The sequence below is a fragment of the Myripristis murdjan genome, chromosome 22 (assembly GCF_902150065.1).
Source record: "Myripristis murdjan chromosome 22, fMyrMur1.1, whole genome shotgun sequence".
Classification (NCBI taxonomy): domain Eukaryota; kingdom Metazoa; phylum Chordata; class Actinopteri; order Holocentriformes; family Holocentridae; genus Myripristis; species Myripristis murdjan.
In genome coordinates, this window is record NC_044001.1 from 21624004 (window position 1) to 21645691 (window position 21688).

Sequence of the window (21688 nt, forward strand, 5' to 3'; positions counted from 1 at the left end):
TGCCACATTTGTAATTTTTACATACCAAATGCTTGGCACCAGTAAAAATTCAGCCTGTTTTACCTCCTTTAAAATGCCCAGTAAAAATAACTTCAGGTAAAACCCACGTCCCATCTGAATTGGCATTCCTTAAATAAGGGTTAGGCAACCATGTGCTGTGGAGAGCTGAAAGTCTTCAGTTTTTCATTCCAACCAAAAAGTACACCAGGTGATTTCACTGATTACCTCACTTTCAAGCAGTTCATCCTCTCTGCTTGAAAGTGCACATGGTTGCCTACCCTTGCCTTAGATCAGTGGTTCCCAACCCAGTCCTTAAGGACGCCCTGCGCTGCAGGTTTTTGTTTCACCTCTACTCTTTCACACCTGATCCGTTTAAGGGCCTCATGGTGATTGGTTGAAACAGATCTACCTGAACAAGGCATGCAAGAAGATGGATGGGCCTTAATTGGGTCAATTTTGCAAGAGTAGAGCTGGAACAAAAACTTGCAGGGGGGCCTTAAGGACTGGTTTAGGAACCTCTGCCTTAAATCGTTGTCAGACCTATCACCACAGCAGAAGGTTTTTTGTTATCTGTCATTTTTCTTCGCAAAACAACAATTGAGTATGGTGTAGAGAGATTCCATTTATGTAATTTTAGAGGCTGAGGAATGATACATAAAATTCAATGGAGAGCAACATTTTGGAGGATTATTTACCATCTTAGATCAGTCTCAAAAGTCTTTGGAACATCCAAGAGTAAATAAAAAATGTATTATCCTGAAACATCCTACTTTCTGGCAGTTAGCTTTCCTTTAAAGCTGTAATTGCCATGTGCAGAGGTAGGTAGGACCCAAATGCAGGAACAGGCAGGTAAACAGGCTCAAAGCATAAAACAGTATTTAATTAACTAAAGAAAATTTGGAACACTGGGAGCACACATGGCAACAAAGAGAATAACCAGACAAAGAACTGAACTGAAACATGACTTAAATACTCTAGAAACTAATTGGGGAAACAAGACACACTTGGGGAAGTGGCAGGAACACAAGACAGGAGAACACAGAGGGTAGGCTGAGGGAAACACTAGGGAGGGGACAGAACAATCAGGGATAATCCCACAGACTCAGGGCAGGTATGGAACTGGGTTTACACAAGCCTGGAGAACACAGAGGATTGGCTGAGGGAAACACTGGGGAAGGAACAGAATATTCAGGGCTGATACACAACTCAGGACAGGCGTGGGAAGCTGAGAGGGCCAAACAAGACAGAGAAACAAGACACAGGTGAAAACGCTAATGAGTGACACAGCAGGGCAAAGGAAACAAACACCAAACACAAGGAAAACACGCATCAACAGAATTCAAAGAACAAAGTCCACAAACACAAGAGACCAAGAATACATAAGTCCACAAAGTCCAAAAAACTCAAGTCCAGGGGAAACTCAAAAGACAAAGTTCAACTAAAGTCCAAAACCAAAGTCCAAAATACAGAACCATTACAATAATGGCCATTTGAGACCACTTGACAGCTCTGGAGTGTTTGTCTAATTACTCTGTTTTTGACACTGATGGTCTGTTTCTTGGTCCAGCTACCTGGCTTCCTGGAGCTGATCGTGGAGTACTTCCGCCGTTGTCTGATTGAGATCTTTGGCATCCTAGAGGAATACGAGGTGGGGACTGTGGCTCAGAAAAGTCTTCTGGGTCCTGCACCTAGCAAGAAGGAAGAGTCTACACCTGATGCAGAAATAGACGGCGAAGTCCAACCCTCATCTACAACAGGAGCAGAGCTGAGGGAGGAGCAACCAGGAGACGTCACAGAAGAACTTCCACCTGCCACAACAGAACTAGAATCAGTGGAGGTGAATGAAGAGAAAGAGGAGTCTGTTGTGATCATGAAGAAAGAGGATGAAAATGAAGAGGACAAAGAGAAAGAGAATGAAAAAGAGAAAGAGAAAGAGGGAGAGAAAGAGGGAGAAGTGAGTGAGAAGGCTGCAGAGAGTAAAGCAGAATTTGTGGAGCAACCTGTTGCAGAGCTGGAACCCAGGCCTAAACAAGCCAGCAAATACGACAAGCTCCCCATCAAGATTGTCCACAAAGAGGACCTGATTGAAGACATGACAGAGCAGCTGGGCCACGTCACTGAGTTCACAAGTGGGCTGCTGCATTGGCAGGCTGGCGGGGGAGACTCCACTGCCCACATCCAGACGCACTTTGAACCCCGGAGCGAACTGCCCGTCAGAGTAGACAGAAAGACGGGGAAAGAAGGGGAACAGGAAGACAAGGCAGATGAAGGGAAGGCGCAAACAAGGAAACACATCACCGCCACCATTGATGACGTTCTGTGTGCTCGGGTTGATGCCCTCTCCTATGCCCACCCCGCACGCTCCTTACCATCCTACCCCTTCAGGGTGCATCCGGACGGGGAGCAGGACCACATCACCTTGCTGGAGGATGAGCCCCGCTGCCTGGATGAAGCTCCTCTCTCAACCATCTCACCCTGGCAGGAATCACTGGCCAAGCGGTGCCTCTGCATCTCTAACATTGTCCGGAGCCTCTCCTTCATTCCTGGGAACGACTGTGACATGTCACGCCACCCTGCCCTCGTTCTCCTCCTTGGCAGGCTTCTCCTTCTCCATCACCAGCACCCAGAGAGGAACAGATCACCCCCGAGCCAGCAGAGAGAGGAACAGCAGGAGCAGGGGCTGTCTTATTGTAAAGACGAGTGGTGGTGGGAGTGTCTGAGCGCACTCAGGGAGAATGCCATGGTGACTCTGGCCAACATCTCTGGCCAGCTGGATCTCTCCATTTATCCAGACACAATCTGCCTCCCCATCCTGGATGGCCTCCTCCACTGGATGGTGTGCCCCTCAGCCGAGGCCCAGGACCCTTTCCCATCAGCGGCCCCCCACTCCCCTCTCACCCCCCAGAGGCTGGTACTGGAGTGCCTCTGCAAGCTGAGCATTCAGGATGGGAATGTTGACCTCCTCCTGGCCACACCGCCTTTCAGTCGACAGGAGAAACTCTTTGCAGTCTTGGTCCGCTATGTGGGCCAGAGGAAGAACCAGGTGTACAGGGAAATGGCAGTGGCTGTCCTGTCCCACCTGGCACAAGGAGACCCCACGGCGGCACGTGCCATTGCCATGCAAAAGGGCAGTGTGGGTAACCTGGTAGGCTTCTTGGAGGACGGTGTTAGCATGGCCCAGTACCAGCAGAACCCTCACAGTTTGCTGCACATGGGGCACCCGCCGATGGACCCGCCTAGCATCAATATGATGTGCAGGGCAGCTAAAGGCCTGTTGGCTATGGCTAAAGTGGAGGAAAATAAGGCAGAGTTTGTTCTGTACGAAAGCAGACTATTGGACATCTCCATTTCCTCTGTCCTCAACTCGGGGGTGGTGGCTATTATTTGCCAAGTACTCTTTCACTTTGGGAAATTATGACAGGAAGAGAGGTAGGACTTGCTTGACAGACACTGAGACGGACAAGTTATTTCTGTGGTTTTCTATTTTTATTTAAACAAAATGGAAGAAAATGTTTGTTTTTTAATAAAATATCCACATATACAAAATATCTCTATACATGTATAGCTTCTGGGCCCCATTAAAAAAATGGTTTTGGGATTTGAAAGCTAATTTTAATACAACTATTTAATACCTGCTGTTGTTGGATAGCCATTGTTTGATATTTTGTTTGGCATTTGTTTTTGTTTGTTTACTTTTTTCAGCCAAAGCTGCCACCAGATTTTGGTGCTGATTCATGTGGTTTCTTTGAGTCTTATGAGATGTTTTTCAGTTTTATAAAAGCTAATATACTCATCAATGTTTTGTTATGGAGAGTATTTATTTAATTTGTGACATTGTACAGTAGTTAGAACTATTTGCCAACAGTTCTGGGGGAAAAAAGAACACTGACTTTTTTAAATTGAAATGTATATGTCTCCATCGCTGGAAGATAAATTGTGCAATAGGACTAGAGCAAGTTGTCCCTTTTGAGAACGACTAGAAGATGTGAATCTTTAAAGACACCTGCAGGGTGTGCTTTAGGCCATCGGGAGGCAGTGTTGCACCAGCCAATCAGCATTATAAAAGAAGCGCATCTGTCTAAAAGAAGTGTCTAATTTATCACAACCTCAACGACTTTCACTAATGAACATTGTGTTTCCTAAGCACTTGTGTTATGTCTGTATTTTTTCATCACTATGTAAATAGACTGTTGTACATTGGACACACATGATTCTTTCGATCTCATAGTCAAGAATAGCAAGAGATGGGACTTTCTGACTATTATAGCAAATGCTTTTATTGTTGGTAAAATTTGTTATTGTTATTATACATATTTTGTTATTGGGGTCAAATATTTGAACATGGCAAATATAACAGATGTTTCAATGTAAAAATTCCTGTATGCATTGTATTATAGCTGAGAAAACAATCGCTTTGGTAATCAAATGTGGAAGTGCCAGGGTGAGAGGATAATTAGTTGAGGTTACATAAAAAACCTGAACACATTTCTGTTTGTTAATGTCCTCCATTCATGTCAATGGGCGTATTTTTGAACCTAGGTAATGCTCTCAAAGAAAACTCAGAAAAGAACCTTCAAAATGTCCTGAAAGCTCATTGTAAAATTTGCCTTTTTTCGTATGACTCTATGTCTCTCTTTTATTCAGTATACACATTTATACTCTGTGCTGCACATGTCACAAATAAATGTACGATGAACATTGTTAAGCACCGGGGACGTTGCATTGTGTCCAGACAATCTTAGGCCAATAAAACAAACATCAACTGCTTACGTGGACTGCTTGTTGTTTTATAGAATGATTAGATAATAATGTGATCGCATCACAACTGATTCTCCCAGGTTTACACACCACAGTGACCTACATGCTGCAACACCTTAAAGTGTTGAGGACACTAGATAAGGTGGCCTGATTATTTTCTGTCTGATCAGTGGTTTCTAAGCCCCCTCTGACTTCCACGAGTTCAAATATTTCACTTCAAGGATAAAGGTGGGTTGTTAAACTTAGATGACCTCAGAGCTCTTTGCATCCCATTAAAGATGGTTCCCATCTATGAATCTCAATTTTGGCATCGATGTCACCTCTAGGATAATCACAGGCCTGCAGATCTTATGCAGCTGAAAAGTTTGATTTAAATGTTAGTGGTTTTGTTGTGGAACAAGCAAAAGCAGATCCACATATGATTTAGATTATTATTATGAATGATTATTATTACAATGTTAAAATAATAGTGTGTGTTAGCTAATAGCATTAACTGGTTTAGTCTGGGAATAATACGAGGAAAAGGTAACGTCATGCAGATTTAAATAAATAGTTTACACCATGGAAAATTCCTCATTTGCCAGTTTTGAGTTTTTTGCCGCAAGGGTCAGAGGTACTGTTGCTCTTGGTGACTGTAATCTGTTACGACAAAAAAATCAGGTCACATATACTGTATACTTTTATTTATTTATTATTTATTTCCTTTGGAGTAGAACCAGTAACTTAAATTTTGAGTTTATCAGACTGCAGACTCCTTGTCCACCTCTTGCAATCATGGCTTAAACAGCTGTGGATGAATACAGCTAGCCAACTCACCTCTCACAGCAAAAGTCAAAATACACTACTCAGTGTGCATGAAAGAAATCATATTACTAGGTTGCATTCTTTTAATTTAATCAGATAAATAACATGTAACAGATTAAAATTTAAAATATTACCAGTCCTGCAAATATGCAAAACTTGTCTTCACAATGTTTCCAATATACCCCACTAAAACAAAATCAAAAATAAAAGCTTATTGTAATGTTCATTTCTCCACCTACTTTTATTACCATTAAGACAAAGTCATGGGCATTTTATACCAAACATATTAAATAAATATGCCCCTTGGCTCTATTCCTGGCCAGGGATGGGGGACTGAACAAGAAGTAGCTGTAGGTTTAGTAGTAGTAGCAGCAGGTTTAGTAGTAGTAGCTGTAGTAGTAGCTTTAGTCGTAGTAATTGGTTTAATTGTAGCAGTAGCAGTAGCAGTTTTATATAGGAGCAGTGGCAATAGTAGGTTCAGTGTCAGTAGCATTAGTACACTGAGCCACAGTGCCTGTTCCCAGATGAAAAATCACTACAATATTCCTTTAATATCCCCATGTGTGTTAGTAGTGTCAGTGGTACTCTGTGGGGGCTCTCAACTGACCTTATCATATTTTATGACATTTTTATCTTTTATGGTATCGCTGCGGGCTATTCTACTGAATCATAGTTCATCCTACAGCAGCTGCAAAACATTTTAAAGTTTTGCTTTGATAATTTTAGACTTACTTTCTAAACCATGTCCCATTCCATATTCAGGCCACTGAACCAGAGACGGTTCTCTGACTTAACCATGTTGAGAGACAATGATGACAGAAAGTACATACTATCTTAATATTATTACCCACAGTGCAGCCACACTGAAGCCCACTATCCCCATAATACATTTAGCCTAATTTACATAGTTTTAATTCTCCTGCCCACACGCGAGCTTGTATTTAACAAGGTGCAGTGTCAGGCAGAACAGGTGGTGCCAGTGAGCTGATGAAGATGATGATGCATTCATGTCATACTGGATTCCCAGATTTTTCAGCCTTACCACAGATGCAGCCAGAGATACATATGAGTTTGTTCTGTAAGAAAACATCAGTCACAAATGGAAAACATGTTTCATTTTGTACATTTTGTGTCATTCCTTACACTTACTAACATTTCATCTGTGATGCCAAAAAGCAGCAATGACTCCCTGAGTGGTACTCCTGAAAGCTGAGCTGAACTGTAATTTCTTTAGTCAATGCAGGGAATCCCACAGTAGACAAAATAACTTCCCACTGGTACTGTATCACCCCTCTGAAGCTAAATATAGGTGAATGTAGATCCAGCAGTGTAAAGGAACAACACTCCATGAGACAGGACAGAAATGCATGGTATAAATCTTGCAGAGCGCATTCCATGTTGTAAAACTATCCACTATAGTGGATAAAGACTTGGAATTCTTAAAGCAGTAGTTTGGATTTAGCTAGTATTTTGCCCATAACAATTCAAAAAGAACACTGTTATTCTGAAAACTGGTTAGCTCCATTTCAGTGTCATTTTTGCAGTTGCTGTTAAGGTCAAAATTGTACCAGCATTGTGCCATATTTGACACTGGAGTGCAAAAATGAACTTTTTTAAGAGATAAAAAGTTTTTTGTGTTGTTATTATCATTACCATTTTGTTGCTGCTTGCGGCCATTGATGTTGTTGTTGTTGATTCAGTTGTTTCTTCACTTCTTCACCCACCTTATGAACAGTCTTTCCTTTTCTTCAAGGATGGATCCATCCTTGCAGGTTGTATTATCCCAGGCAGTTGTAGCATGTGTGTTTAACTGTGGAAGTAGGTTAATGTATGTGTATATGATGTATGAAAAACTGACTATAGTTTTTTTTTTTTCACCGTGTGAAGCAATCGCATCCATTCTTGAGAAACAACGGCCCTCACTTCTTTCTTGAACTCTTACCAACTTCAGTGTTTCATTCCAAAAATAAAGTAATAAAATAAACAAAATAACAATAAATAAAGTAGAATAAATAAGTACATATAATTTGCAAGCTTTAGTGCTTTTATTCCATAGTAGTACATGATAGCGTGTTTGCGAAGATGAAATCCTGTGTAATTATTAGATATTATGCAATAAACATTAAGTAACATATATAGTGTTTGTAATTAATGTTATCATGTTTTACAGCAGCTCTACATTTTCCCCCACTGTTTAATGTGATTCTTGTCCTCTATGTCTACATCACTGCCAGCTACACCACCTCTGCCTCACCGTGTACGTTTTCCAGCTTTCATCTAGAAACAGGCAGATCAACATTTCATTTCATCGCCTGCTGGTGCAACAGATCTGAGCTGAAGAGTCTGATAGCACCAGTTATGAACATTTCTGCTTGTTGACAACACACCGAACACCCTGCTCGTCTAATTCACCTCTTCATGTTATTTATTGTTTAAATAAAGCCCTTTGATTGTATTCCCGGAATTGCTATTTCCTCTTTGGAGGGAATTGTGATGTTTCTTTCTTCCTCTGCCAGGGGAAGTTGGGCAGAATATCAAGTCCTATTTTAAGCTGCCTTAATAACAGCATTCCTGGGGTTGTCAGCACTGGCAACAGACAATCTCGTCACAGGTTGGGTTTCAAAAACTGGCTGTGACGTGGGTTGCCTGGGCACAAGCAGGAAGAGGCAAGGTATAATCACTTATCTCCCTCTTTCTAAAATCCTAGTGATGCTTCAAAACTAATTGCAGCGTTTGATTGCACTGTGACTTTTGATTTCAATCTGACTCGAGGGTGAAATGATTCAAACTACAATGTGCATAGCCTTTTAGCGCTATTCAGGTGTGTTTCCTATGAATATAGGTCATGGCATCCTGGCTGTAGGTGCGTGGGTGTTACATGCATGCACCTGCACACGATTACAGCCCAAATAAACAGCGACTGCATACCTCTGAATCCTCTAGATTCCAGCCTGTCATTCAGAGTTTGGCTGGAAAGTGTGTTGCTGTACTTTTTTGGTGATGCAGGATGCTTTTCACGTAGGCAGCCAACCGCAGGAGAAAGCCTCCCACACTCCTGTGCCTCTGAGAAGCTGAGTCATCGAGCTCTGACAGGATGGATGTGGTGGCTGAAAGGAAGCTGGGCCTGTCATTGGCAACTGCTGGGTACCCTACCTACTGCCTCTCACCAGGAACGTAGGTAGATGAATGAGTGTTGGGGGAAAGCAAAAGGCTGCTCTGACCTTTTCAGCAATGCACTTCAATATGTGTGTGAGTGTGTGTGTGTGTGGTAGCGGTGGTGGCGGTGCTGGTTGGAGCTGGGCGTTTGCGTGTTTACCTGATGAAGCTGCATTCCACAATTATCAATATCAAACATACATCTGACTCTCAGCGGGCTTAGATGACAATTTCTCCTTTAATCTAGTTCAGCGGTCTAAGTGAAACAATATTGCCTGGATGAGGCCTTGGCTGGAAGTGACTCAGTCTCATGTTTTACTTGGATGCAGAATCAAAGGCCCTATCATGTCCACCCATTTCCCAACACAAATACAGCTTCATCCATATGTCATCACTCTGCTCTACCAGGCCCGCTGTTCAGGAATTAATGTGGATGGCTTTAAGATCATTAGAAACCACAGAAAACATCCACGGTTTTCCAGCAGATTAAAGTGTAACATGTGCTACCAGATAGGCATCATAAAGGATTACCAGTGTGTAGACTCAAGGAAGTGGAAAACATCTCCGATCTAAGCTAGCCTTTTGTTGATCTTAACAAATGACTCTGACACCTGATTACAATTTTTTCTACACGACTATCATACAACAAAAGTATTGGCAGTACACTCAGTTCAAGTATTGCCAGCGCAAAAATGTCCTCTTGGATTCCATGAAATACAGCCGCACTCACAGTTCTTTGCAGTGAAAACTGGGTAATTGTGTGGCTGTGGAAATAGATGAGCCAAACAAGACAGCTTTCACTGGGGTGACTTCATAGATGAAGAGGATCTTTGGAAATGTGTGTGTGTGTGTGTGTGTGTGTGTGTGTGTGTGTGTGTGTGTGTGTGTGTGTGTGTGTGTGTGTAGGTGTTAAGAGGAAGTCAGATGACTGAGGAAGTGTGGGTTAATGTTGCCATCATCTGTACTAATGCAGGCCTGACAGGAAACTGCATCATAGCAGAGTTGTTGGCAAGAGAGTGCAGCACATGACCTGCATGGCAACGTCACTGCGCGTCTGTTTTGGGTCGTGAGGGAGAATTTATTCAGTGTGACTAATTGTGCCTCTGCTTATAAATTCTTTATCTTTCCATAATAACAACAACAGTGTTTCTTCTGCCAGTCGTCAATCATTTATTCCAGCAGAGCTGCCTGATTTGAGCTCCTTTTGAAAGTCTTGAAACATTTCCTTTCGCTTGATGATTTATGATTGTGTAAGATGGCCTATACTGTAGATGGGTGAAGGGCAGTGAATGAGTATGGTCCCTTCATTCCCTAGGAAGTCAAAATAATACTGGAATTAAAAAGGAGGAGGAGGGGTGTACCCACTAATCAAAAAGCAATGCATTATTGTGGTTGAAAACCCACTACTTGGGCCAGATGAGTGATGGTCCTCTTCCACACTTTTACTTACTCAATAACTAAGTGGAATGAACTCTGATGCAGTGAAAATCTGAAAATCTGATGTAGTGGAGTGGATTATTAAATCACCTCAGTCAGAATACAATAATCGGAGCTGATCCATGGAGCCACTGACTACAAATCTGTCCTCCACCTGCTTTTCTACCTTTCATTAACCATTTATCCTTCTGTGGGGCCAAGATCAAGCTCCTTTCTGCCAATTTTAATTTTACAGTCAATGTGAATCTTTTACACCATTAAAACTTCTTAACATTTTACTGATATGATATCTTGGATTTGCGCCTCCTACTAAAAAAATAATAATGTATATTTAAGAATATGAATGAATCAGGTTACATATCATTCATACTCAAAATAATTTTCCACATGGCCAGAAACACAATCAGAAATACTTCAGTGATTCAGGGGCAAACTGGATAAAATTGGGTATCTCACTGTTCAGGCGAAATACTGGAATTTAGTTATAGCTAAATACACTGGGGACCCCAGGAAGTCCCCGGACCGCCGTTTGGGGAGCCCAGTTCCAGACAATCCTCCTCCTGCACCCTGATAGTGACTTGAGCCTCGGGTGAAGGGGGAGGAGCGGGCTGGGAGGCTCTGCTCCGCTCCCATGTTGATGTTTGTTGTTTGCGAGGGTGGCAGCGCTGTATGGATCAGGACAATGTAAACGAAGGGCTGTCGACTAGCCAGTGTCTGCCTCTTTGGATAACGCCGCAACTTTTTTCCCGAGCACACGGTTAAATGGTGAAGATTTGTGGGGATTATTCGCTGCTTGTTGACGTGAAACATTTCCACTAAAAACACAATATCCTCCTCCGCCTTTGGTGCTGTGTGCGAGGAGTCGGACGAGTGTTGGCCAGGGTGCCGAAGCTCGCCTGAGCGCCCCGCCGTGTGCTCTTTCTCCGGATTTGGCTACAGCGGGCTTCCCTTTTCTTTTCAAGACCCAAGTTGTTGTTTTTTTGGCGGCAAGCTACCTCTTCGAAACTCCGTTTTAACCCTTTAACTTGTAAGAAAATGGTGTGCTTCGTTTTGCCCTCAGCTCGCAACAAACCTGGATAACGAGAGGAGTAGGCTACGTGACAACACCCCAACACGACGACTACTTTCCCTCGGTAAGGCAGCGGCTCAGCTGTCGCTTCACCCCGGCAGACAGGCAGCAGAGACGGGATGTGAAGCCGTGGTGTGCGGTGGTGTCTGTAATGCTATTTGGCTGACAGCGCAGACGAGGAGTGCAATTAAACCTTCATTTTGGCTCCCCTTGTGTGGGAGAATTCAAAGTAAAAACCGACACGCTAAAATGTGTAGTTATGTGGCTGATGTGAGTGGTGAGCAAGCTAACCCGTAATTGCACACAAAGTTGGCCAGCCGACTTAGCAAACCAGCAGTTATCTCATCAACTTGCTAGCTGTGTTAGCTTTAGCAAGTCAGTGAGCAACACTTTTACATTTGTTGATAGATACTGCTAAGCCAGGTTGCATGCTAGCATATAAGCTAATAAGCTATGTTGCGAGTGAGCTGCTGGTAAAGTTATTTGCTAAGTTAGCTAGGGTAGCTAAAGTTACTGAATGTTATCCTTAAACTGTCCGTTTTAATTTCAGATTTAGCAAGGCGGGGTGGTGGTTTTTAATCCTATGGTTGGATTAGCACTTGTGTTGAAGTGTGCTGTCACCTTTTAACAAACTTTAACCAGCCATGAAAGTAGAGGCAGTGAGCTCGGCCTGTCTGCTGTACTCAACTGGTTTGGTTTGTTCACAGAGGCACTTCTGCCCCGGGACTCGTTGAGCTGTGGGGATTAAATCGGCAATTGATGCATCTCGGGGTGTCAGAGTCCATGAGAGAGTGCGAGTACAGCCAGATAAGCACTCGCAGCTCTACCCCGATGGAGACCCCTTACAAGAAGAGGACACCAAAGAAGAAGAAGTGGGAGTCCTTCCCTGGTCGGAATAAATTTTACTGCGATGGGAGGATTATGATGGCCAGGCAGACAGGGGTTTTCTACCTCACCCTTGTCCTCATTCTGGTCACATGTGGGCTTTTCTTCACCTTTGAGTGAGTATCATTGACATTATTTTCAGCTTTGCTGCTTTTTGTTGGTGCAAATGGTTATTGGGGATTGGGGATTTCATGGGCTGTCAGTGAAAAAGTTAAGATATAGGTCAGTTATGTCACTGTGGCATCATTCTGGAGAGGCTGTGTCGCCTCAGGGCACACAGAGATTTCACTACAGTCTGGTTGGGGATTATACAGATGCTTCTCAGCTTTGAGGAAGTCTATAAAATAAAGACATACAGTTGTTCAAATTGGCAGTGACAGACTGTGTGTTTTGCCAGGGGCTATCGGTGATGGAGACTCTTGTATGGTTGCTTTGAAAAGGTGGGGTTGTTCTATTTTAATTTTCCAAATGTCTCGTATGTGTTGTACCTGCCCGTGCATGTTTCATGCAGTACAGATGAGTGGTAGGCAGCTTTCCTGGCACATTTTCAATATTAGGGCGGCACAGACTTCATCGCTCATCCGGAGGACACGTGTTCAGGCCCTGTGTCGACAAGCACCCACTCAGCTGAGGTGTCCTTGAGCAAGACACTGAATCCAGGTCTGGGGGTGCTGTTCAGCAACTGACTACATTTTGACCTCCCTGGAGGGGTGCTGGTGTACAGAAGAAGTGGTGTATATGGATCAACAAACTATCACATCATTATGTGTAGTGTTTGGAAATTTGTGCCTTTACACAATTGCAGGTTAAACAAGGGTAACTTTAAACGGCTGCACAATTTCATAGGTCACAGATTACAGAACCTAGGTGGAAATCGCGGAGAACTCACTGAACAAGAGGTAGAACCTGGGAATATTGGCAGGCTCCAATATCATGATATCCATCTTGATATTGATATTATGACATAAGGGATGACTATTGGTGTTTTCATAAGGTATTTATGCAAAAAATGTTTGGAAAACAGTCACTATTAATGTGGATATGAAGACCAAACAAGTAGAGACAAATTATAGAACAGGTTGGATTAGTTTCATAAATTCAGGAAATTGAATTTCTTTATTTTGATGCAGCCTTTAAAATTTGGCCAAGACAACAGTTATCCTGTATAATTATTATTATATATAAATGTAATATTGATATGTCATCCATCTCTAAGAGAGTTAAAATCTTCCTGAAATCTGGGCCTTGCTGGCATGCCACATGTGATTTATGGAGCCTGTTGTGTCAGCCCACACAGTGTCTGTCTACCCACATGTGCTTATTGCCCTCCCTTAATCACAGTCCCAGAATCCCCAAAGGACCTTTCTGCCTTCTCCCACTGGTACAACAACCTGTAGCCACCAGACAGCAGCTTCCACTTAACACTGTCTCATCCAATCCTACGTCCTCACCTCATCTGGGATGTCCTGAAGTTGCCCTCTGTGACTGCAATACATGATACAACACCTAGAGCTAGGCAATGACCTGAGCACTGCTATCACTGGAGAGACTGTACACATTCTCTCTCTCTCTTTGTCAGGCCTGACTAATCACTCTGTCCTCTGTTACTCCAGAAACCCCAAAGCTCTTGGCTAGATAAGGATCCCGCTCCATCATGAGAATTGTTGCTCAATCAGACAGCCTTTATCAGGGTAAATGCTTTCAGAGAAACAGAGCAAATGTATAAAATATGTTCAGTGGTTGGTACAGGGTGGGAAATTAGCGCCGGCCACCAGCAAAATGCTGGTAATATATGAAAATGGCTGAATTGCAGACATAACATCATTTACAATTGAGTGGCTGGTGAGTTTGAACATCTGTCTATGAGTAGCTGGTAGATGTTCAAATTTTAAAAAGTTAATTTCCCACCCTGGGCTGGTGGCTGCTGGCCAGTATGCACTGGCCCTGATACAATGGTTGTATGTTAGTGTATTCTCGTGATGCAGCAGTAAATAAAACAGTGGGAAAACTGATCATCAGCTGGTCAAGTGATCAGCATAAGGACAACCACCACCAGTATATAAGCATTATTTGAACACTTTTTTCTGTAAAATGCCATAGCCTTAAATAACAATTAGACATGACTTAAGCTGCCGTATACTATGTTTTCATATTGTAAATCATATTATGTTGGGTAAGAAGGGTGGTTAAAGTGTATTGGAAAAAGAGGTGGGTACAGTCTCCACTACATCCCAATGTGCTCTGCCAAATTTTGCTTTGCTTTCTCGTGTGCCTGGATGTGGTATCCGTTACAGGTGGAATGCTACACTTTTGCACATTTATCAACAGTGACCTTTGGACCAATTCATCTTCCAATACATTGTTACCTCAGCACAGATACAGACATATCACATATCCAAAGGCCAGACTACTGAAGAGGGGGCATCATAGGTGAAAACCTGTTGCCCACTTTTCTTCACAACAGTTTACTGAAACGACTGAAATGACATAGTCTAGTAGCCAGCCCATAGAGCCCCATTGTGAACCCGCAAATGTTGATTATTATAAACTTTTATGATTGAAATGCAATATATAGGCCTAGTATATGAAATTAAAATTGGTTGCTAAGAGTTGCATGTTGAGCATTTTTTGTAATTAGCATAATTAGCTAATTATTAGCAAAAAACAGGAAATGGCTATAATGTGGCTTCTAGTTAACTTAGAAAGGTGATCTAAGACCCTAAATCCATGTTTGTGATGTCCAGAAACTCATTTCTTACCATGGTGAAGCCCTACAACCTTCCCTCATTAGCATATTTTGCATAAATTGTGTAAAAATGAGGCAAAAATCAGGATTTTTTTTTTGTTTTTTTTGGATTTAATCAACAAAGAAAGACTGTAGGTTTATGTTTTCATGTGCAGAAATGCTCCCCTTAAATAATTAATGTAATAAAACAAATAAATGAATGAATATTGGTAAGTTGGGGAAAGAGACAAGAACATTCATGCAGGTACTGAAAGACATATGTGATGAGCGGCAGGATCTCTGGTCCTCTACGGTGTCTCTAAGATTAGCCAGTGTACAAGGAGATTTGCATGCCAGTGATGCTCAGCACCACCAAAGCTGCTATAACAAGTTCACCAAAATTCCACAAAACAAGTCTTGTAAGCCAGCAATCGAAGAGTCTCTAAGATTTGTAGCAGAGGAAATGAAGGGAAACATGGATGAGACGTGGACTATTTGTGAGTTGTTTGAAATGTACAGAACAAATCTAGGTGCACTGACTCAAAAGCAGATGTTTGCAAATTTGCGTGACTATTTTGGTGATGAAATTGTAGTTCTACATGTGGAAGGTTGTAACACTCTGGTGGGTTTCCGGAAGAACATAAGCAAAACACTGAAAATGGTTAAGAAGTCAGAGATGGATGATGAAGATGAAGTTGAGACGCTCATCAGAATGATCAAGACAGAAGTGGCCAGCATACCAAAACCAAGAGAGTATGATCTGAGTGATTTCTGCTTTGGAAAGATCATAGAGCACACAAGTCCTACCCTACTGCGCTTTGTGTCTAATCTTGTTTCTGGGGGTGCAACTACTAAGGCTGCACTCACCCTGACACAGTGCATCCAACAGCACATCAGTGGCACACGCAATCAGACCACTCTAGGACTGGCTGTAAAACTCCACCACAAGTATGGTAGCGCTGAGTTGATCAGGACCCTCCATGATCATGGCCTTGTCAGCCATTATGATGAAGTACAACGCTTCCGCAAATCTGCCGCACAGTTTGTGTCCAAGAACGCTGATGACTATCATAAAAGGCTTGGTCTGACAACTGAGATGGGCCCCATATTCAGTTGGGCAGACAATTATGACCTTTACATTGCAAGTCCTAATGGAACCAAGGGCACACATGCCATGGTTTCCGAGTTTACCCAGCATCCAGCCAGCATCCAGCCAGCATCCAGCCAGCAGACCAGCAATGTTGGAGTGATGCAGCTGAGTATTCCACGGCTGAAGAAATATGAGGCCAGCTCATCTGAACTCACTGACCAGTCTCTACAACTGGCACACTACACTGGTCCCCCCAAGTTGAAACCACCAACACTTCCTGTGAACGCTCTTTCTCCAGAAGAAGTGCACCAGGTTGCTGCCAGCTTGACACAAGCAAAGGAAAGAGATGCTGCGTGGCTATCCCAGCTCTTTTCTCACTCAAAACCAGTTGACTGGATGGGCTATAATGCACGTGAAGACAGAAAATCTCAGACCACTGACAAGCCTAAAACTACTGTAGTCTTTGGGCCCCTTATCAATTCTCCACCTTCACACCCGGATACTGTGCTCACAACCCTTGTCTACCTTGACAAATCACTGAAAAGCTTTGGCATGAAGTATTCACACATCACATTGGACCTGCAGCTCTACATCGTGGCGTGTCTCATCCAGTGGAGTGACCCAGTGCGATGGAAGTCTGTCATCATCCATCCCGGCATGATGCACACTCTGATGTCATTCCTTGGCTGCACTGGAACCTTGATAAAAGCCTCTGGCATGGAAGCACTGCTTGCAGTAGCTTTTGGTGGCATTGCCAGCATTCTTAATGGCAAATCCTGGACAAATGCACTGCGTGCATATCGGATGCTTGTGGCTGTCCTCCTACAAGATCTTCTGAAAGATGGACCGCAGACTGATGCTGCTGTCACAGAATATCTAGACAAAGCACGTGATCACCCCACAGGCAGGCTTTGGGTGGACTGCCTGATTCGTCCCACCTTCATTGCTCTGCATTTCTTTCGTGCAGAGAGAGGGGGAGACTTCCTCCTTCAGCAGCACTGTCTTGAGCAGATGGTCCCATACTTCTTCGCTGCTGGGCACCATAATTATGCACGGTACATTACCTGGTACCTCAGGATGGTGCAGAACCTTCCACAGGAGGCCAAGCAGGACCTTTTAGCTGGGGCTCACGTCTGCCGCCACTCTAATGGTGGAACTGCTGTACCTGCTGACCAGTTTGGTGAGCAGACCTACATCAAACAAGGGAAAGGACAAGGTGGATTGAAAGGTATCTCAACAAATGAAGCACAAGTAGTAGTGTGGATCAAATTCCATTCCATTTGCTCGCATCTATCTCAGACAGTGGAGGAAATGTACTCAAGTCAAGACACACCCGAGAATTCAGAGGAGGAAGAAAATCCACTTGTGAATGGAAATAAGAAGCAGCGTAGAAGGACACATAAGCAGGAAGGTGAGAGAAGGCAAGAACTCGATCAAAGAGACCATGAGAAAATCACAGAGGAGTTCCAGAAGCATTCTCATCCCTTGAAAGAGAATCAGAATATCCTGTACAACATTGTGAATGGACAGGTGGCCCCAGACTCTGTGAATGTGCAGAATGCTCTTCAGATTGGGGAACAGCAGAGCAAGGATTTTGCAGCTTCTCTTCCAGACGGCTTCCATAGCACCATTGAGAAGAGAGTACAAACCATGGAGGTGATGAAGAAAGCTATGACCATTAAAGGCAAGCCCATTTACGATATGGAGGCCCTCTTCGCTCGTCTTCTAGTCATGGGGCAGCAGCGTGGCATAGAATTGAAAGACGTCTTCAATCATGAGCTCAGCCCTGTTCCACCATCAATCATTGATGAGTTTGGTTGCCTGAGGAAAGGTGACAAGTCTGGCCTTGTTAAGAAACTGGGAGTACCAGATGAAAACCCTACTTTTCCCGATGTTGTGCTCGTTGATGCGAGTCAGCTGCTTTACCACATCATCTGGCCTGTGGCTGGTACAATCAGGGACATCGCCTTTACCATCAATGCACGCCTTGCCAATACCTATACTGTCGCTGGAGCCAAGACCCTCGTCATTTTTGACCATTACAGTGATGAGCCCACAGCCAAAGATCATGAGAGGACAAGACGAGCAGGAGTTGGTGCAACTGAGTTCAAGCTAACAATTAACACCCCTCTTCCAGGTCGCGAAGCTGTGATGAAGAGCACATCTAATAAGATGCAGCTCTCACGCCTTCTGTGCACATTCGACCTCACAACTGCTAACATCCAGCTTGTGAACCACATGGACTGCATCGCTAAGCATGAGGAGGCTGATATCACCCTCATTAGCTACATGCTGCAAGAAGCCAGAGCAGGGGCTCCCACCATACGGGTCCTATGTGATGACACTGATGTATTTGTCCTGTTAGTGTACTGGGTTTGGAAGGCTGACGTCAAATCAGCAGTGCAAATGGAAAAGTGGGATGGCACCATCCTGGACATAAATGCCACCGTAAGATTGTTAGGTGAGAAATGTCAGGGTCTCCTGGGGATGCATGCTCTCTCCGGATGTGACACAGTGTGCTATCCCTGTGGAAAAGGCAAGACATCTGCACTGAAAGTACTTCAAGGAAGTACTATGCTTGGTCTGAATACAGTGCTAGGGGAACCTGATGCCACTCTGAGTGACCTAAAAGACATCGGGACAGAGTTCTTTCTGGCATTGTATGGACAGACGAAGACCAAGTCGATGAATGATGCTCGCTACCAGATATACAGACGGAGAAAAAAGCCACCAGAACTAAAAAAGCTTCCTCCAACTGATGCCAACATGATGCTACACATACTTCACGCTCATCTCCAGGTCATGTTGTGGAAGGCTGCAGATCAGAGGGAGCCACCTGCAGAAGCCAGGGACATCACTACATTTGGATGGCAGGTTGCCAAAGGAGGGGCTGTCATACCTGTTGTTTCCACCCAGGCAGTGGCTCCAGTTCAACTGATGGACGTCACCAGCTGCAGCTGTAGCGCACTGAAGGCCTGCAGCCAAAACAACTGCAGCTGCCATGCTGCAAGTCTCAGTTGCACTGACTATTGCAATTGTGAAGGAGGGGAGGTGCGCTGCTGTAACCCATTCACAATACATGACAACATAGAAAATGAGGAGGCTGAAGGGAATGAGGAAAGAGATGATGAAGAGAGTGAAAGCTGTGATTAGTGTTCTGCAATGGACTTACTCTGGAAAGTCTGATGATTTTTCTTTTTCTTTATTTTAATTTACATGTTTACATGCACCTTAGGAAAGGTTGCATGAGTTAGTTATAGCAAGAGGTTAATTTCTGGATATGGAAACACAGACTTAGAGTCTGTGAGAGTCTAAGATCATCTTTCTTTGTTGATTAAATCCAAAAAAAAACAAAAAAAAATCCTGATTTTTGCCTCATTTTTACACAATTTATGCAAAATATGCTAATGAGGGAAGGTTGTAGGGCTTCACCATGGTAAGAAATGAGTTTCTGGACATCACAAACATGGATTTAGGGTCTTAGATCACCTTTCTAAGTTAACTAGAAGCCACATTATAGCCATTTCCTGTTTTTTGCTAATAATTAGCTAATTATGCTAATTACAAAAAATGCTCAACATGCAACTCTTAGCAACCAATTTTAATTTCATATACTAGGCCTATATATTGCATTTCAATCATAAAAGTTTATAATAATCAACATTTCTGGGTTCAAGAAATTTCTACTAGACTAACAGTGTGTCAGACTGCACTGTCCGTTTGAACCTGGATGTCCCCAGCACTCACCTGGAGGATGCCAGATGCTTCCTGATGATACCTCTCCCCTGTCAAAGGGTTTCATTTCCTGCACTGTGACCAGCCAGTGGGGGTGGGTGTGCTGTCCTCTGTTTGTTGTGACTACAGGGGACATATCTCAGGAACACCATGCAGCCACAAAGCCGCTCTTCAGTGCAACACTGGGCTGCTGTCTGTCCATGCCCCCAAGGCAGCCGAGTCCTCCTGACTTTACTCTTTCTCTGTCTCCCCTCACCCAGCGCCCATCAGCTGAAAGGATACATTTATCGGACAGCGTGATAGTCAGCGAACCTGCACATTGGCTTCTGTTGTCATTAAGCGTAATGCGTTTCGATTAGATGTGTTTTTCTAACCGCACTTGCTAGCTGCTAGCACAGTGGAGAGTACCTCCTCATCCATTATTTTGTGCAGTGTATGAGGACTCCTCTGTCTTTTGCATACTCTGTAACCTGTGTGTCCAACAAGTGGGCTGTATGGTATTTTTAGTCGTGCTGGAGTGTGATTACACTTGGCTCAGCTCTGTTTCAAGATAAGAAGTCACTCCCTGCTAATGATGCTCTGTTTTGTGGAGGAGTCGAGAAAGAGACTGGCAGAAGATAGCAAGAGCATAGGGATTCAGAGCTGCACACAGTATTAATGAGAGGAGATGCATTTAATCCTCCATATTTATTTTGCGTCTTTCTCCTTTTTCCTCATCTAAGGGGGTGCTCAGCTATGCATGAAAAAGCCTGTTAGAGACCTGCAGACTGTGGTCTGTTTATTATTCTGCCGCTGCTCCCCCAGACACCCATGCATGCTGTTGTTGCACATGTTGCCTGCTGTCCCTCATGTCTTGTAAAAGTTCACTCAGGCAAGTGTTTGAAGTGGTGTTCTGAGACGCTGTTTTGTTGGGCGTGAAAATACACCCACAAGTGTTTTGTGTTGGGCAGTGTGAAGGCTGAATGCTTTGGCTTTAGTCCTTGAGATTAAAAAGCAAAACAAAAAAAAAACAAACAAATTGAGATCTTGTGAGATGTAATGCATTAGTGATCAGACCAGGTTGTTACTGTTAAGAAGTGAGGGACTGCATACTTTCTGCATGTGTGGCAGTGTTGATGGATAACAGATCGAAGGGCCCTTTTTGTTCACTGTGGCTCACTGTGTAGAGTGCATACCATACTACAGTAATTTGTAAGAAGTGCAAAAGACTAACATGAAAAGGGGACAATACAGCTACCTTTTTTGTCGTATTGTCAAGAATATCGTTATTGGAGAAATATCTGAAATATAATATATTAGTGCCATATTGCCCACCCCTAGTGTAGATTCTGTTTAACAATTAATGCTTAGATTATAAAATAAAATCTTTCACCTGTATTTAACTGTCTCATGAACTGGTCATTTCCAGTACAGACAGGTAGAAATATCTGTGGATGGTTTCATTCAGAAATATTAAATGCATTTTGTTACATTGACTACCACATTGTTCCTGCTCTACATGCTATCTTTTGGTTTTTCCTCTGTAACAAGACAGACAAGTTCCTTCTTGATAGAGAGTGTCACCATACAAACATTAGACACTAACACACAATCCCCATAGCTAAGCAGGGCTTGTTTCATAATGAGTAATCCACATGAAATGTAAGCAAGTTTTTATACTCACAGGAAATGGTCATTTGCTTAAGGTGTATTTCATGGTTGTATGGATGTGTGAGAAGTGCGGCCTCATTTTGGAGGAGGTTTATTGGCAGGCAAGGTCTTGTTAAGTGTACAAATACACCCACATGCTCTCTTCTCACACCCTTGTTGCCATCATCTAATCCTCAACTTCACTCTGGCTAGTCATGTCTTTGACAGGGTAGAAAGATTCCCTGAATTTGTGCCTATTTGGTTCGTGTGCCAGCGTCCCTTCATAAACCTCTTTAAGCATGCGATTAGGATCGACTAAAAGCTCAGCAGTTTTTGAAAGAGTGATTAAGCTTTGCTGTGAAATAGGGAGGCAAGGCAACAGAGATTCAGCCATAGACTG

At 43.3% G+C, this 21688-nt stretch overlaps 2 protein-coding genes across 8 annotated transcripts in view; both read left to right on the top strand.

Annotated features, from left to right (window-relative positions):
- The window catches only part of LOC115354027 (AT-rich interactive domain-containing protein 1B-like), a 199753-nt gene extending 194992 nt beyond the window's left edge, over positions 1–4761 (top strand). For 3 of the 4 annotated variants that reach the window (XM_030044176.1, XM_030044178.1, XM_030044177.1), the window contains exon 22: positions 1568–4761. In XM_030044176.1, coding sequence (XP_029900036.1) covers positions 1568–3418 — 1851 coding nt within the window. In that variant the 3' untranslated portion in view covers positions 3419–4761. The remainder of the gene's footprint in view (positions 1–1567) is intronic. The other variant, XM_030044179.1, reaches the window with a different exon arrangement.
- A 5990-nt stretch (positions 4762–10751) lies between these two features.
- The window catches only part of LOC115354379 (probable palmitoyltransferase ZDHHC14), a 64311-nt gene continuing 53374 nt past the window's right edge, over positions 10752–21688 (top strand). Inside the window, exons 1-2 of one of the 4 annotated variants that reach the window (XM_030044753.1) lie at positions 10752–11288; positions 11932–12225. In XM_030044753.1, coding sequence (XP_029900613.1) covers positions 11984–12225 — 242 coding nt within the window. In that variant the 5' untranslated portion in view covers positions 10752–11288; positions 11932–11983. Of the gene's footprint in view, positions 11289–11349; positions 11502–11931; positions 12226–21688 lie in introns of those variants that run through there. The other 3 variants (XM_030044751.1, XM_030044752.1, XM_030044754.1) reach the window with 3 other exon arrangements.